A 16,048-nucleotide genomic window follows, 5' to 3' on the forward strand; every position below is an offset into this window, starting at 1 on the left:
GGCTGCTACACACACACACACCTCTGTTTACTATCGTAGGTTGATCAACTATCAAAGGGATGGTGTTCATAGATACCATATCTGTTCTGCTTCTAACCAAGTATCTTGCTTTGCTTTTACTCTTTCACTGAAAGATTCATTCTCAGTATGGCTTGTCATCCTCTCTTTGTTCTGCTCTCTCTCTCTCTCTCTCTCTGTGTCCCCAAGGTATCTGAGCTATGGCTCCGGCCCCAAGAGGTTTCCTCTGGCAGATGTCCTGCAGTACGCCATGGAGTTTACTTCCAGTAAGCCAGTCTGCACCTCTCCTGTGGGGGACATTGACACATCAGCACCCCCTGGTGGCACAACAGGGCAGCTGCTGCCCGCTTCAAGGCAAGTCATGAAACACAGAGCATGCCACACTCTGTCTCCCTGTGTCAGGATTTAAGTGTTCATGTGTGCATGTTTCTGACTTTGCTTTTGTCAGCAAATCTGTCTGATTAAGCTGTTGAATTAGTGTGGTTCAGAAGTATTGAGTTGTGGTTTTGACCTATTCACACTCGCCCGACATTACAGCACAGCCGAACAGGCTCCCTCCTCTACCCCTCCAGAGGGTTTGGCCCCCACCCCGGCCCCCTCCACCCAGCAGAGAGTGCCTATCCACAAGCCCTTCACCCAGTCCCGACTGCCCCCTGACCTGCCCATGCACCCGGCCCCACGCCACATCACTGAGGAAGAGCTCAGGGTGCTGGAGGGCTGCCTGCACCGCTGGAGGAGTGAGGTGGAGAACGACAGCCGCGGTGCGTACAATACCAGTCAAACGTTTGGACACACCTACTCATTCAAGGGTTTTTCTTTATTTTTACTATTTTATACATTGTATAATAATAGTGAAGACATCAAAACTATGAAACAACACATATGTAATCATGTTGTAACCAAAAAAGTGTTAACAAATCAAAATATATTTTACATTTGAAATTCTTCAAAGTAGTCACCCTTTGCCTTGATGACAGCTTTGCACACTTGGCATTCTCTCAACCAGTTTCACCTGGAATGCTTTTCTGAAAAGTCTTGAAGGAGTTCCCACATGCTGAGCACTTGTTGGCTGCTTTTCCTTCACTCTGCAGTCCAACTCATCCCAAACCATCACAGTTGGGTTGACGTCGGGTGATTGTGGAGGCCAGGTCATCCGATGCAGCACTCCATCACTCTCCTTCTTGGTCAAATAGCCCTTACACAGCCTGGAGGTGTGTTTTGGGTCATTTTCCTGTTGAAAAACAAATGATAGTCCCACTAAGCGCAAACCAGATGGGATGGCGTATCGCTGCAGAATGCTGTGGTAGCCATGCTGGTTAAGCGTGCCTTGAATTCTAAATAAATCACTGACAGTGTCACCAGCAAAGCGCCATCACACCACCTCCTCCATGCTTTACGGTGGGAACCACACATGCAGAGATCATCCATTCACCTACTCTGCGTCTCACAAAGACACAGCGGTTGGAACCAAAAATCTCCAATTTGGACTCATCAGACCAAAGGACAGATTTCCACCGGTCTAATGTCCATTGCTCATGTTTCTTGGCCCAAGCGAGTCTCTTCTTCTTATTGGTGCCCTTTAGTAGTGGTTTCTTTGCATGAATTCGACCATGAAGGCCTGATTGACACAGTCTCCTCTGAACAGTTGATGTTGAGATGTGTCTGTTACTTGAACTCTGTGAAGCGTTTATTTGGGCTGCAATCTGAGGTGCAGTTAATTGCCTCATGTCGTAAAGTAATGATGTCTTTTCGTTTTGCTTATTTGAGCTGTTCTTGCCATGCTATGGACTTAATCTAAATAGGGCTATCTTCTGTATACCGACCCTACCTTGTCACAACACAACTGATCGGCTCAAACACATTTAAGAATGAAAGAAATTCCACATGGCCTTCCCTGTGGCTCAGTTGGTAGAGCATGGTGTTTGCAACGCCAGCATGGTGTGTGCAACGCCAGGGTTGTGGGTTCGATTCCCAGGGGGGCCAGTACAAAAAAAAATGCATGAAATTGTATGAAATGTATGCATTCACTACTGTAAGTCGCTCTGGATAAGAGCGTCTGCTAAATGACTAAAATGTAAATGTAATTAACTTTTAACAAGGCTGGTTGATAGAATGCCAAGACTGTGAGGAAGATTATAAAATACATTTTGATATAACACTTTTTTTTGGATACTACATGATTCCATATGTGTTATTTCAGAATTTTGATGTCTTCACTATTATTCTACAATGTTGAAAATTAGTTTTAAAAAAATATAGAAAACCTTGAATGGGGTGTGTCCAAACTTTTGACTGGTACTGTATGTCACCTCTGAACTCATATAGCCTTGTACACCCAATATGCTGTATTATACCTCTGTCTGTCTCTTATGATCTCATGCACAAAAATGTATGAATTCTAGTGATGGGTTGATTTTTCTTCTCCAGATCTTCAGGGCAGTATATCCAGAATCCACAGGACCATTGAGCTGATGTACTCTGACAAGTCCATGATGCAGGTAAAATATGCCCTTCCTAAACCTAACAATACACCTTCACACAAATACCATACATTGTGATTGGCTGTAGTGCATCATTAATTTGGTATTTTTGCATTATCTATCATCTTGATTTGAGAACGCTCACATTTTTCCATGACCAGTGTTCACTCCGGATGATCACTCATTGTCTCCTGCTGTCTCCCAGGTTCCATACCGGCTGCATGCGGTGTTGGTGCATGAGGGCCAGGCCAATGCCGGACACTACTGGGCCTACATCTATGACCCCCACCAGCGGTGCTGGATGAAGTACAACGACATCTCAGTCACCAAGTCCTCCTGGGAGGAGCTAGTCAGGGACTCGTTCGGAGGCTATCGCAACGCCAGCGCCTACTGCCTCATGTACATCAACGACAAGAAGCCCTTCCTCATAGAAGGTAGATACTGCGTCTTCTGCTGCTCAATCAGCATTATCCCATCTCTTTATTTTGGCCTTGCTTTTCTTGTGGTATACTTCAGCTGTTTGCCTGGTTGTGTGTGCAGAGGAGTTTGATAAGGAGACGGGCCAGATGCTGAGTGGTCTGGATAAGCTCCCCCCAGACCTGAAGGCCTACGTGAAGGAGGACAACGGCCTGTTTGACAAGGAGATGGAGGAGTGGAACACACTGCAGGCACGCAAGGCCCAGCAAGAGAAGCTGGCCCTGGCTGTGGCCGCCGCCGCAACAGCTGCAGTAGCAGAAACAACAGCAACAACAACGTCCCCTCAGCCTATGAGTACAGAGCCCAGTACACCAGACAACTCAGGTGAGGGCCAAGGCATGGTCACCTATTCCATTTAAACACTACTGAGCTGAGCAGTGCTGACTAGTGATGGGAAGGTCGGCTCTTTTAACTGACTCGGAGCTTTTCAACTCTCAGTCAAAAGAACGAATCGTTTCGACTCCTTTTGCTCATTTGATTCAGTAATGCTCTGAGCACGCAGGACCCCCCTACCAGAAAACAATTAACTCAAAACTCAAAAGAATCATGATTCTACGTAGGAACCGACTGATATAGGATTTTTGGGTCTGATACCAATTTTAGGGAGGCAACAGTCACCGATTACCGATATGTTTTTTTAGAGGTGTAAATTGAGCTATTATCTAAATATTAAAATTATCATTATTTTATACAACATTAATTAATATTTTATTGGTGGTTTACATTATAACCACCAAAAAGCAACTTTTATCCTCTATAAATAAGAAAGTATATACAAAACCCTTGTTCAGTTTACCTTCTTAGGTACAACTTAAAGATGCACTATACAGAAATCACTCTGCCATTTCCTGGTTGCTAAAATTCTAATAGTTCGCCTATTTTCAGTTTGTGACCAAGCAAGTATAGTGTAGAGAATCATTGTACTATCTAAACTGCTGTGAATTATATTTTCCATAACCAAAAATATTGTGTTTTCAGTTGTTTGAAGTTGGTGTACTAAACCGAATGTAAAAGACGCAAAAATACTTCAGCACTGGAAGCATAGAAATAGTGCAGATCTACTGCTTCTTAGAGTTGCTTTCAATTAGTGACAGATCTATAATTCACATTTCTATGGGAATTTAGTCGGTCGCCCAAAAAGTGACATTGCAGCTTTTAAAGATTTGTCTATCTATGGCAGTGGATAAAATGCAGAAGTGTTTGTGCTGAAACAACACAAGCACACTAATAAACCAGAAGGGCTGAATGAATTAAACTTTGCTCACAGTAAATATGAAACTGTACGTTTCACAAGTTCACAAACTCTGCAGGGAAATGCAGTAGCATGCAGTTTGCAATGACACCACTAGATGTCAGCACTTGTATTGAGTAAATTCAATATAGTGCTTTACAACAGTCAAAGGTCATGTAAAGAAACACTTTATGGCAAGCATGCTTATGCAAGCACTTGCTAGCTGTTTATTATGAAATTATATATATTATATTATAAATGTTTTCTTACTGAAACCATAATCTAAATTACACTGTTATGCAGTACAAAATGTATTGGCTATATATTTCAACTGCAAATGGCATGTGCTGGGGACTGAAAATGTTCATGCAGGAAAATACACTTGCCTCAATGGTTTTAGTCACAAACGTTCTAACTATCTAGCTAACAATCTTATCACTTCATGAATGCAAGCACATGGCCTGAATGATAGATCTGTGCCAACTGTCTTGTTTTTTGTAGATTGCATGTTTCGGAAAACTAACTGCACTTTAATGAGCAAGCCTTCCTTCATGACCTTTCCTTTGTAAGTTGGTATAGAATCAGCATGATCCCCTCTGTCGAATACGCTTGGACCTTCTTTTTCAATATTGTTAACACACACGACCCCAATAAAGAAAATGAGAATTAGAAACAGGTTCAGCCCCTTGTTCGACCGTGATCGGGCAGAGTTACTCCACCTCAAGAATTCCATTTGGCGAAAGGCTTGGTACACGCATACTCAGGCTGACTGGCTCTCGTTCAGATAAATTAGAAATAAGTGCACTCGGGCAATCTGGAAGGCCAAGTGAGTTACTTTAAGGAGCAGTTCTCTCTCTGTGGGTCTAACCCTAAGAAGTTCTGGAAAAGGGTTAAAGACCTAGAGAATAAACCCACCTCCCCACAGCTGCCCGTGTCCCCTAATGGTGATGATGTGGTTGTTACTGACAAGGAGCACATGGCTGAGCTCTTTAATCACAACTTCATTAAGTCAGGAATCCTATTTGACTCAACCATTCCTCCTTGCCTGTCCAACATTTCCTCATCTCCCACCCCTTCTAATGCAACTAGCCCCAGTGCTCCTCACTCCTTTTTTTAAAATTCTGAACTACCTCTTGAGATGGTTTAACTGATAAAATGGCAGCATTTCTACTGTGGAGAGACCAGAACAACAGAGTTCCTCAGAGAATAATTTGAGACCGGTTGAATCATGTTGAGTTTTATGAGTTTTCAAGGAGATACCGCTTCTCCAAGGACTCTGTAATGCAACTGGAAAGAAAGGTTGGACCAACCATTAAGCTTGGGAGCGATAGGAACGAGGCTGTACCCCCACTACTTCAGCTTCTGGTGGCCCTACGGTTCTATGCAACTAGATGTTTCCAGATGGTGGATGGGGATCTTTTTGGACTCCACAAGTCAACCGTCGGCAGGATTGTAGTCAGTGTCCAGTGCTATTGCCGGTCTGAAGAATCAGTACATGAGGTTCAACCCTACAGAGGAAACACCACCTGGATTTTACTGGAGAGCTAGATTCCCAGGTGTACTAGGGACAATAGACTACACACATTCCTATTTGTTGTAGCTCTTTTGGTAAATTTAGGACCTCAATCTGCAGTAGATTTTTCTCTCTCCAGCTCCAAAACATCAATATGAGCTTGGTTCATGTCAGTTCTGGGTCGTTTGCTTGGCCTGTCTGCTGTTTTTGCTGCTGGTGAAAGATCCAGACAGTTCTGTTCTCTACGACACAGGGTGTCAGCTCAACTAAAGGAAAGAAAGAAAATGAACTCATTATTAGTAGGCTATTTCCGTGCCATTTTGTACAACAATTGAATTGGGGCTTATGATATGCCCAGCCTTGGTACGAATGATGATGTTATGCAACATGCTGTGACGGGACTGATAACGTTAACATTGTAGTGAAGTAGTGTTAACGTTAGTTTTAACATGCATTATAGTCATTGATATTTACCAGTTACTTATGCTTACTAAATATTGGTGGGTCGAGTTGTTCGTCGTCATCATAGGGGTTAAGGAGAGGGGAAAACTGCTGAGGAATCATCTCGCATATCTTCTGGGTGATGGGATCCAATTCCCCTGGATGAGGCTCCCCTCCGGTCTGAAATAGCCCCTCTCCTCTCCTCTGCCACATCCTTTTTGGCTTTTAAGTTTTTCCAGCACTCCATCCGATTTGGGTCCCTCTTTAATCCGTGTCGATCCATTGAATCTGTCGCATAATATGGCCCAGGTGTCTTCCCTCTTTTTGACAGTCGTGTTTGTCTTTTTATACTAGTACTTGCAAATAACGGATTTTATTTCAAATCAGCCAACCATGACAACCTTTCACGATGGAGTTTCAGTAGTTCTACATAGTTATTATTTCATCAAGGGACAGCAACTTTGGCCTCATTTGTGAAGTAGGCTAGCTACTTCGTTTCAACTCACGAAATACCTCATATATTGGTGTAACATGTCACTAATCATAGTTTAAAACCGTTAATCTGGATCAGTAAATCTATGATTTTAAATTAAGTGGTGCAGCACATCTCTGCTTAATTATAATCCTAGATTTACAAAACCTAGATTAACTCTAATCCTAGATTAATTTAAACCATGTTGGTGCAACCCACCCTAAAGGTCCTAAATTATGTCACAATTGCCCTTGATTCTAAGCAATGTTGTTCTGCTATTTTTATTGACTTGGCCAAAGCTTTTGATACGGTAGGTCATTCCATTCTTGTGGGCCAGCTAAGGAGTGTTGGTGTCTCTGAGGGGTCATTGGCCTGGTTTGCTAACTACCTCAAGGGGGCAGTGTATAAAGTCAGAACATCTGCTGTCTCAGCCACTGCCTGTCACCAAGGGAGTACCCCAAGGCTCGGTCTTAGGCCCCACGCTCTTCTCAATTTACATCAACAGCATAGCTCGGGCAATAGGAAGCTCTCTCATCCATTTATATGCAGATGATAGTCTTATACTCAGCTGGCACCTCCCCGGATTTTGTCTTAAGTGCTCTACAACAAAGCTTTCTTAGCGTCCAACAAGCTTTCTCTGCCCTTAACCTTGTTCTGAACACCTCTAAAACAATGATCGTGTGGTTTGGTAAGAATGCCCCTCTCCCCACCGGTGTGATTACTACCTCTGAGGGTTTAGAGCTTGAGGTAGTCACCTCATACAAGTTCTTGGGAGTGTGGCTAGACAGTACACTGTCCTTCTCTCAGCACATATCAAAGCTGCAGGCTAAGGTTAAATCTAGACTTGGTTTCCTCTATCGTAATCGCTCCTCTTTCACCCCAGCTGCCAAACTAACCCTGATTCAGATGACCTTCCTATCCATGCTAGATTACGGAGACGTAATTTATAGATCGACTGGTAAGGGTGCTCTCGAGCGGCTAGATGTTCTTTACCATCCGGCCATCAGATTTTCCACCAATGCCACTTATGGGACACATCACTGCACTCTATACTTCTCTCTAAACTGGTCATCTCTGTATACCCGTTGCAAGACTCACTGCTTGATGCTTATTTATAAAACCCTCTTAGGCCTCACTCCCCCCTATCTGAGATATCTACTGCAGCCCTCCTCCTCCACATACAACACCAGTTCTGCCAGTCACATTCTGTTAAAGGTTCCCAAAGCGCACACGTCCCTGGTTCGCTCCTCTTTTCAGTTCGCTGTAGCTAGCGTCTGGAACGAGTTGCAAAAAAACACTCAAACTGGTCAGTTTATCGCCATCTCTTCATTCAAAGACTCAATCATGGACACTTACTGACAGTTGTGGCTGCTTTGCGGGATGTATTGTTGTCTCTACCTTCTTGCCGTTTGTGCTGTTGTCTGTACCCAATTATGTTTGTACCATGTTTTGTGCTGCTGTCGTGTTGTTGCTACCATGTTGTTGTCATGTTGTGTTGCTACCATGCTGTGTTGTCTTAGGCCTATCTTTATGTAGTGTTGGTGTGTCTCTCTTGTTGTGATTTGTGTTTTTATATATATATATATATATATATATATTAAACATTTTACAGAGTTGACCAATTAAAAAAATTAAATAAAATCTTCATTCAGTTGTTACACACAGTAGCAATTTAGTTTTCCCTCAGTTGCTTTATGATTCCTGATTTAATTTAGGATTTTAGACAAATTTGACAGAGTAAACCAAATCTCCGATCACATCTTTTAGGAATCAAAGTTTTGAGATAAGTATTATTTAAAGTAACAGAGGGCTATTGCAAGAAACTACATATGATAATTGTTCAATTAATATACATTTTTAGCCTTTTTATTGTAAACATTTTTTGGGAGAGTTTTGGAAATTGGGATGCTTTGCTCCTGACAAGGGCATTTCCAGGCATAGAGCCGGCATGGACATTTATAATATCGAAAGTATTGAGAATATCCAAAACAAATATTTTCCCTTAAATGTACATTTTTAAGCACAAATAATAAAACTAAAACTAAACAATATTAAGCTTCCCTGCTGGGCAAGGATTGTCCTGACTTCCTGAGAATCCCTTAGCTAATTTCCTGCTATTCTACAAATTTTGCCCTGAGGCGGAGAGACAATCTTAAAATGTTAAAGCTAATTTCCTGTAATTCTGACTTGTTAATATACTATCTATTGAGGCCTAACATCCAGGGGGACCCCCCCCCCCCCCCAAAAGAAAAACATTTTGGGTGGTGTGGGCTGCGGAAGGTTGTGCTATGCCAGTGCTAAACGTATTTTTCTTCTCTATGCTGCCTGCAGCATAGCATGATTTATTTTCCTGCACGCACATATGATAGACAGTTGAGCAGAGCATGTCTCCGGAGCTGCTCAGCCTGAGGAGCACGTATTAATCCTACTGTATTCATGGGGGCCAGCAGGTCAAATGAACAACTAAAATCAACAAGTCCTGAAAAATACGAATCATGACTGACCAGTCAGTAAAACGTTGTTCAATAAGAACCAATAATTTGCGATCTGCACATCACTAGTGCTGGCCTGGTTACACATCCACCATAGTTTCTGGAACTGTAAAAATAACATTTCCAGACCATTTAGTTTGGGCATGGTGCAGATCGGCACAACAGTGTAAAAATTATATTAGACAGACTAGATTTTGCTTGCCTGTAGTAGTGTATCTCATGTTGGTTGTTGGTTTGTGTGTGGTTCCTCCAGCTCCACAGCAGGACCCAGAGTACATGGAGCAGCCGTCCCCCACAGACTACTCCAAGCACCTGCAGGAGGACACAGAGAGGGCCATCTCCAAGGCTGCAGCCGAGCAGCAGGAGGAGAGGAGCCCTGAGGGACTGCTTACTGCAGTAAGACCATATAGCATAGCACATAACACACACACACACACATACTCCACCTCTTACACACACACACACACACGCTATCCAACTGCTCCTTCTACGCTCACTTCAAAGAACCACGTAGGCCTACCACTCAACCCTAGTTATTTTCACCCTTTTTTCTCTTTCTGTTTAACTTCGCCCTCCATGCTTCTTTCTGTCTCTCTCTGTCACTCTGTCTCTGTCACTCTGTCTCTGTCACTCTGTCTGTGTCACTCTGTCTGTGTCACTCTGTCTGTGTCACTCTGTCTGTGTCACTCTGTCTGTGTCACTCTGTCTGTGTCACTCTGTCTGTGTCACTCTGTCTGTGTCACTCTGTCTGTGTCACTCTGTCTGTGAGTGTCACTCTGTCTGTGTCACTCTGTCTGTGAGTGTCACTCTGTCTGTGTCACTCTGTCTGTGTCACTCTGTCTGTGTCACTCTGTCTGTGTCACTCTGTCTGTGTCACTCTGTCTGTGTCACTCTGTCTGTCTGTGTCTCTCTGTCTGTCTGTGTCTCTCTGTCTGTCTGTGTCTCTCTGTCTGTCTGTGTCTCTCTGTCTGTCTGTGTCTCTCTGTCTGTCTGTCTGTCTGTCTGTCTTTGTTTGTCTGTCTTTGTTTGTCTTTGTCTCTCTCTGTTTGTCTTTGTCTCTCTCTGTCTTTGTCTCTCTCTGTCTTTGTCTCTCTCTGTCTGTCTTTGTCTCTCTCTGTCTCTCTGTGTCTCTCTGTCTCTGTCTGTGTCTCTCTGTCTGTCTGTGTCTCTCTGTCTGTCTGTGTCTCTCTGTCTCTGTCTGTCTGTGTCTCTCTGTCTCTGTCTGTCTGTGTCTCTCTGTCTCTCTGTCTCTGTGTGTCTCTCTGTCTGTGTGTCTCTCTGTCTGTGTGTCTCTCTGTCTGTGTGTCTCTCTGTCTGTGTGTGTCTCTCTGTCTGTGTGTGTCTCTCTGTCTGTGTGTGTCTGTGTCTGTCTGTCTCTTTGTCTGTCTCTGTCTGTCTCTCTCTCTCTCTCCACCCACAGTCCAGTGGGGAGAGTGTCTCCCCACGCCTTCCCCCCCAGCCTGAGATCAAGGTGAACCCTGAAGCCCCTCCTTCTGACCCCCCTGTGAAGGATAAGCCCCCTGCCCACCGTATGGTAGAGGTGGCCATCCCCCAGGTGGGAAGCTTTGTCGTGGGGTGGGGGGGGTAACAAGTGATGAGGTAGTGCTCAACACTCAGCTCATCCAGCTGACTTCTTTGGTGTGCTAAAAAGTCTCTTGCCTGTTGGTGATTAGGATGAGATGTTCTCCTCTTGGCTCTCCTACAGGCTTTTCACACCTCTACATCTTAATTCAGAGAAGTTTTCAAACCAGAGTCATGGTTAGCTCAGGGCAAGTCACAGTTGCCATTTTCAACCAAACCTCTTGGCAGACCAAGATAGGGTGCTATATTAGACTACAGCCAGTGTACTATCCTAGAAGATGACACTAGCCTTGGGCTAGCTATAAAAAGATATTGTGTGAAAAGCCTATCCCTGTCAAGCCTACTTGCATCTTGCAACAGAAGCACTCTACTCTACACAGAAGCCTCTGGTTCTCAGAGATATTTGGACAGGAACTTCACCTAAACAGCGACTCAATTGCCTAGAGTGTTTATTTTTGCTGCTGAGAAATAAACTGAATCTCAGGAGCAAATGTTAAATGTAAATGTGATTTGCGCGGTTATGTCTTACTGTTTCTAACATCCTTTTTGATTCATACAAATATGTATCATCTAAAAACTCGTTGGGATGGAAAAATACAAGCTTAATGTAACTGCATTGTCTCACTGCTCCTGTCAATAAATGTGTTGGTTTTGCTTGGTTTGGCATTTACAAGAGAGTCTGGCGAAAAATGTTGTCTAAGTGCTGTAGTAGAATCAATGTTTAATTTCTATGCCCTGAAATAGACCAAAGACTGTCTGCTTGCTGTACCACACTAGGACTGTATAGGTCTGTCTGTAGAGACTGTCTTTACCATAAGGACCTCGACCTTCACAGGGCTGCCTTTCACAGAGACTGTCCTTCACATGCCAATTTATTTTAAAGCATCCATTGTGTCCTTCACATGACGAGCTGTGTGTGTACCTTACATTAGTAGAGTGACTCTAACATACAGTACCAGTCAAAAGTTTGGACACACCTACTCATTCAAGGGTTTTTCTTTATTTTTACTATTGTCTACATTGTCTAATAATAGTGAAGACATCAAAACTATGAAATAACAGACATGCATTCATGTATTAAACAAAAAAGTGTTAGAAGAATCTAAAATATATTTTGATTTGTTTAAGTAGCCACCCTTTGCCTTGATGACAGCTTTGAACAAGCTTGGCTTCTCTCAACCAGCTTCACCTGGAATGCTTTTCCCAACCGTCTTGAAGGAGTTCCCACATATGCTGAGTACTTGTTGGCTGCTTTTCCTTCACTCTGCGGTCCAACTCATCCCAAACCATCTCAATTGGGTTGAGGTCAGGTGATTGTGGAGGCCAGGTCATCTGATGCAGCACTCCATCACTCTCCTTGGTCAAATAGCCCTTACACAGCCTGTAGGTGTGTTTTGGATCATTGTCCTGTTGAAAACAAATGATAGTCCCACTAAGCGCAAACCAGATGGGATGGCGTATCGCTGCAGAATGCTGTGGTAGCCATGCTGGTTAAGTGTGCCTTGAATTATGAATTAATCACAGACAGTGTCACCAGCAAAGCACCCCCAAACCATCACACCTCCTCCTCCATGCTTCATGGTGGGAACCACATGTGCGGAGATCATCCATTCACCTACTCTGCGTCTCACAAAGACACAGTGGTTGGAACCAAAAATCTCCAATTTGGACTCATCGGACCAAAGGACAGATTTCCACCGGTCTAATGTCCATTGCTCATATTTCTTGGCCCAAGCAAGTCTCTTCTTCTTATTGGTGTCCTTTAGTAGTGGTTTCTTTGCAGCAATTTGACCATAAAGGCCTGATTTCAAGAAGTCTCCTCTGAAGAGTTGATGTTGAGATGTGTCTGTTACTTTAACTCTGTGAAGCATTTATTTGGGCTGCAATCTGAGGTGCAGTTAACTCTAATGAACTTATCCTCTGCAGCAGAGGTAACTCTGGGTCTTCCTCTCCTGTGGCGGTCCTCATGAGATCCAGTTTCATAACGCTTAATGGGTTTTGTGACTGCACTTGAAACTTTCAAAGTTCTTGAAATTTTCCGGATGGACTGACCTTCATGTTTTAAAGTAATAATGGACTGTTTCTCTTTGCTTCTTTGGCGCATGTGTATTAGGCGCATGTGACAAGTAAAATTGTATTTGATATTTGAGCTGTTCTTGCAATAATATGGACTTGTTCTTTTACCAAATAGGGCTATCTTCTGTATACCACCCCTACCTTGTCACAACACAACTAATTGGCTCAAACAAATTAAGAAGGATAGAAATTCCACAAATTAACTTTTAACAAGGCACACCTGTTAATTGAAATGCATTTTAGGTGACTACCTCATGAAGCTGGTTGAAAGAATGCAGAGAGTGTGCAAAGCTGTCATCAAGGCAAAGGGTGGCTACTTTGAAGAATCTCAAATATAAAATGACACTTTTTTATTGTTGTTGGTTACTACATGATTCCATATGTTATTTCACTGTTTTGGTGTCTTCACTATTATTCTACAATGTAGAAAATAGTACAATTTAAAGAAAAACCCTGGAATGATAGGTGTGTCCAAACTTTTGACTGTATGCATGGTCTGCTGACTGATGTATGGTAGTGCTCACATAGTGCTGTACCAGAAAAGTGTATTATTTTCGGGGCTTGCTGGGCTCGTTCAATTCTAAGGGGATTTATTTTCTACTATTGTAACATGCTTCCACTTCCTTGGGTACTGCAGGCCATGATGACTCCAAACATGCAGGGTATTATAATGTCCATTGGCAAAGCAAGGACTGTGTTTGAAAAGCTTGGGCCTGAAGCGGCCTTCTTCAAGGTACATTCCCATCTCATTTCTCTTTCACACCTTTATTCACTCCTTCTGTGATGCTGTACTTCTACCGCCTCTCAACAACCATCCTCCCATCCCGTTTTACCTAGCATTTCACTAGTTCTGTCTTTTTGAGTCAGTTGTTCTCATCAAAAGCATCCTACAGAAATTGGACTTGGTGTCACATGGACAATGAGGTTCATTTGAACAAAGAGAACTTGAATCAACTCTTTGAGTTTTGTTTACAAGGATGAGGAGGATGATGACGATGATCTTGACACCTCTTACATGGAGACGATGGTTTTGTCTTCTGCTGCTGCAGATGTTTATCAATGTTCTAATCTAGGCCTACTCTGAAGTTGTAATGTTAGTTTGGCCTATCAAAGTCCATTCACCCCATGCTCGATCTATGTGTGTCAGGCCATTAAGGTGGAGTACACCCGTCTGCTGAGGTTTGCTCAGGAGGACACGGCCCCAGGGAGTGACTACCGGCTGCAGCACGTCATCGTCTACTTCATCCAGAACCAGGCCCCCAAGAAGATTCTGGAGAGAACCCTCCTCATGCAGTTTGCCGACCGAAACCTGGGTTTTAACGAACGGTATTCATGGGTTAAACCACCAAAACCTGTTTCCTGTAACTCCTATTTGGTTAATTTTAGAATTATGAGTCTGTCCTATCTTTATTTGGTAAAACAAAAAAGAAAACACCAGTTTATTACCTCTGAACTTAACAAATTCACCAGCAGAGGGTAGCCATGATCCACTTTCATCAGTGAATAGATTTTCCTCTATTCTGAGCAGGTATAATTAATCAATAAAGCCAGAGGGGATGTGGCATATGTCCAATATATCAATGCTTAGGGCTGTTCTTATGTACGATACATCACTTAGCCGTGGTATATTGGCCATATACCACAAATCTGAGGTGCCTCATTGCTATTATAAACTGGTTACCAATGTAACAGTAAAAATAAATGTTTTGTCATACCCGTGATATACAGTCTGATATACTACGACTTTCAGCCAATCAGCATCCAGGAGTTAAACTGCCCGGTTTATATTAAGATTTCTTTGTTGCATGTGGCCTCAATCAGAAGCTCTGGAGAGGAGGAGTGTGTGGTTCAGTAGTAGTGTTTCTCTGCAGTAAGCAGTCATTCATGGGGCCTGTGTGTCGTGGCCCCAGGACCACTATGTACTGTTTCATCTCCAGGAGTAGCTAGTTCCTCACCAGTATGATTCATCACCCTTTCTCTTCTCTTTCCTTTTGCTTTCTCTCTTTTGCTTTCCCTTTCTCCTCATTCCCCCCCTCTCAGGTGTAAGAGCATTATGAAGGTGGCCCGTGCCAAACTAGACCTCATTAAGCCAGAGGAGATCAACATGGAGGAATATGAGGTCAGCATTCTGAAACACTCTGGTTTCCTTTCAAATCCTTTCAAGCTCTTTCTCATGAACTCTGTTCCCTACAATGTTCACAGATGTGGCATCAGGAATACAGGAATTTCCGCGAGACAACAATCTTCCTGATGATTGGCTTGGAGCTGTTCCAGAAGAAAAGGTGAGACTGCCAATTGGCTGGACTGTTGTCACGTTCTTCTCTTCACGAACCAGAGCTTTTATTTCCAGCCTTCATATCTTACTGCAAACAAATGGGAACTCACATTGCCCAACCATTTCAGTATAGAAAACATTTAAAATGTAGATTAAAATGCTCTCTAGATTATTGCATTATTAGTAGAAGCAGCTGATAGTGCAGCCTTTGTTAAGCATGGGAACTTCCTAAAGTCACCTGTAGAGGGCAGCAAGTCCCTTAACACCCCCCATCCTTACATCTGGAGCGAAGTCAGTCTGGCATAGATCAAGATGGTTGTTCATGTACTTGGTTGTTTCTTCTGTTAATTCTCCCTCCAATACATCTGTTTTAAATCTTCTTAATGAAAAAGGCCTGACTGTTCCAGCTCTACTATCCCTTGTAGTCACAGCTAAAACTGATTTTATATGTCCTCTGCCTCTCTATGGCAGCATTTACTCAGGTAGCCAGCCCAATTCTGACCTTTTTTTAAACTTTTTTGACCAATCAGATCAGCTCTGAAAAAGATGTGAAAAGATCTGATGTGATTGGTCAAAAGACCAATTAGTGGAAAAACTGAATTGGGCCGCCTGTGTAAAAGCAGCCCTTGTGGTTACATTTTAGGTTAAATTTGTTCCACCCTGATTCTACTATAATGTATCTGACTGTGTCTGTTTCTTTGTAGCTTTGTGGAGGCATTGATGTACCTGATCTACTCATACCAGTACAACAGAGAGCTGTTGGTCAAAGGGTTGTACCGAGGTCACGACGATGAGCTCATAGGGCTCTACCGCAGAGAGTGTCTGCTGGTGAGACAACCCTCGTCCTGACATCACTCACAATCATACAACAACTGAACCACTGTTCTATTGGAAGTCTGTCAGTTGATCTTATTTAGTTAGTTCATGTAAGATGCGGTATGATTTTCTTATGCTTCAGCAGATTTAGCATTTGGTACATACAATTTCTAAAG

At 43.0% G+C, this 16,048-nt stretch overlaps 1 protein-coding gene across 6 annotated transcripts in view; it reads left to right on the forward strand.

Moving 5' to 3' along the window:
* Positions 1–16,048, forward strand: part of usp25 (ubiquitin specific peptidase 25) — a 68,841-nt gene that overhangs the window by 39,555 nt on the left and 13,238 nt on the right. For 4 of the 6 annotated variants that reach the window (XM_014197388.3, XM_014197392.3, XM_014197389.3 and 1 more), the window contains 12 exons: positions 208–372; positions 556–779; positions 2,446–2,516; positions 2,704–2,932; positions 3,039–3,299; positions 9,378–9,520; positions 10,545–10,679; positions 13,419–13,514; positions 13,929–14,107; positions 14,822–14,900; positions 14,984–15,063; positions 15,761–15,884. In XM_014197388.3, the coding sequence (XP_014052863.1) occupies positions 208–372; positions 556–779; positions 2,446–2,516; positions 2,704–2,932; positions 3,039–3,299; positions 9,378–9,520; positions 10,545–10,679; positions 13,419–13,514; positions 13,929–14,107; positions 14,822–14,900; positions 14,984–15,063; positions 15,761–15,884 (1,786 nt within the window). The remainder of the gene's footprint in view (positions 1–207; positions 373–555; positions 780–2,445; positions 2,517–2,703; positions 2,933–3,038; positions 3,300–9,377; positions 9,521–10,544; positions 10,680–13,418; positions 13,515–13,928; positions 14,108–14,821; positions 14,901–14,983; positions 15,064–15,760; positions 15,885–16,048) is intronic. The other 2 variants (XM_014197390.3, XM_014197391.3) reach the window with 2 other exon arrangements.

This window comes from Salmo salar, chromosome 04 (assembly GCF_965601325.2).
Source record: "Salmo salar chromosome 04, fSalSal1, whole genome shotgun sequence".
NCBI classification, from domain to species: domain Eukaryota; kingdom Metazoa; phylum Chordata; class Actinopteri; order Salmoniformes; family Salmonidae; genus Salmo; species Salmo salar.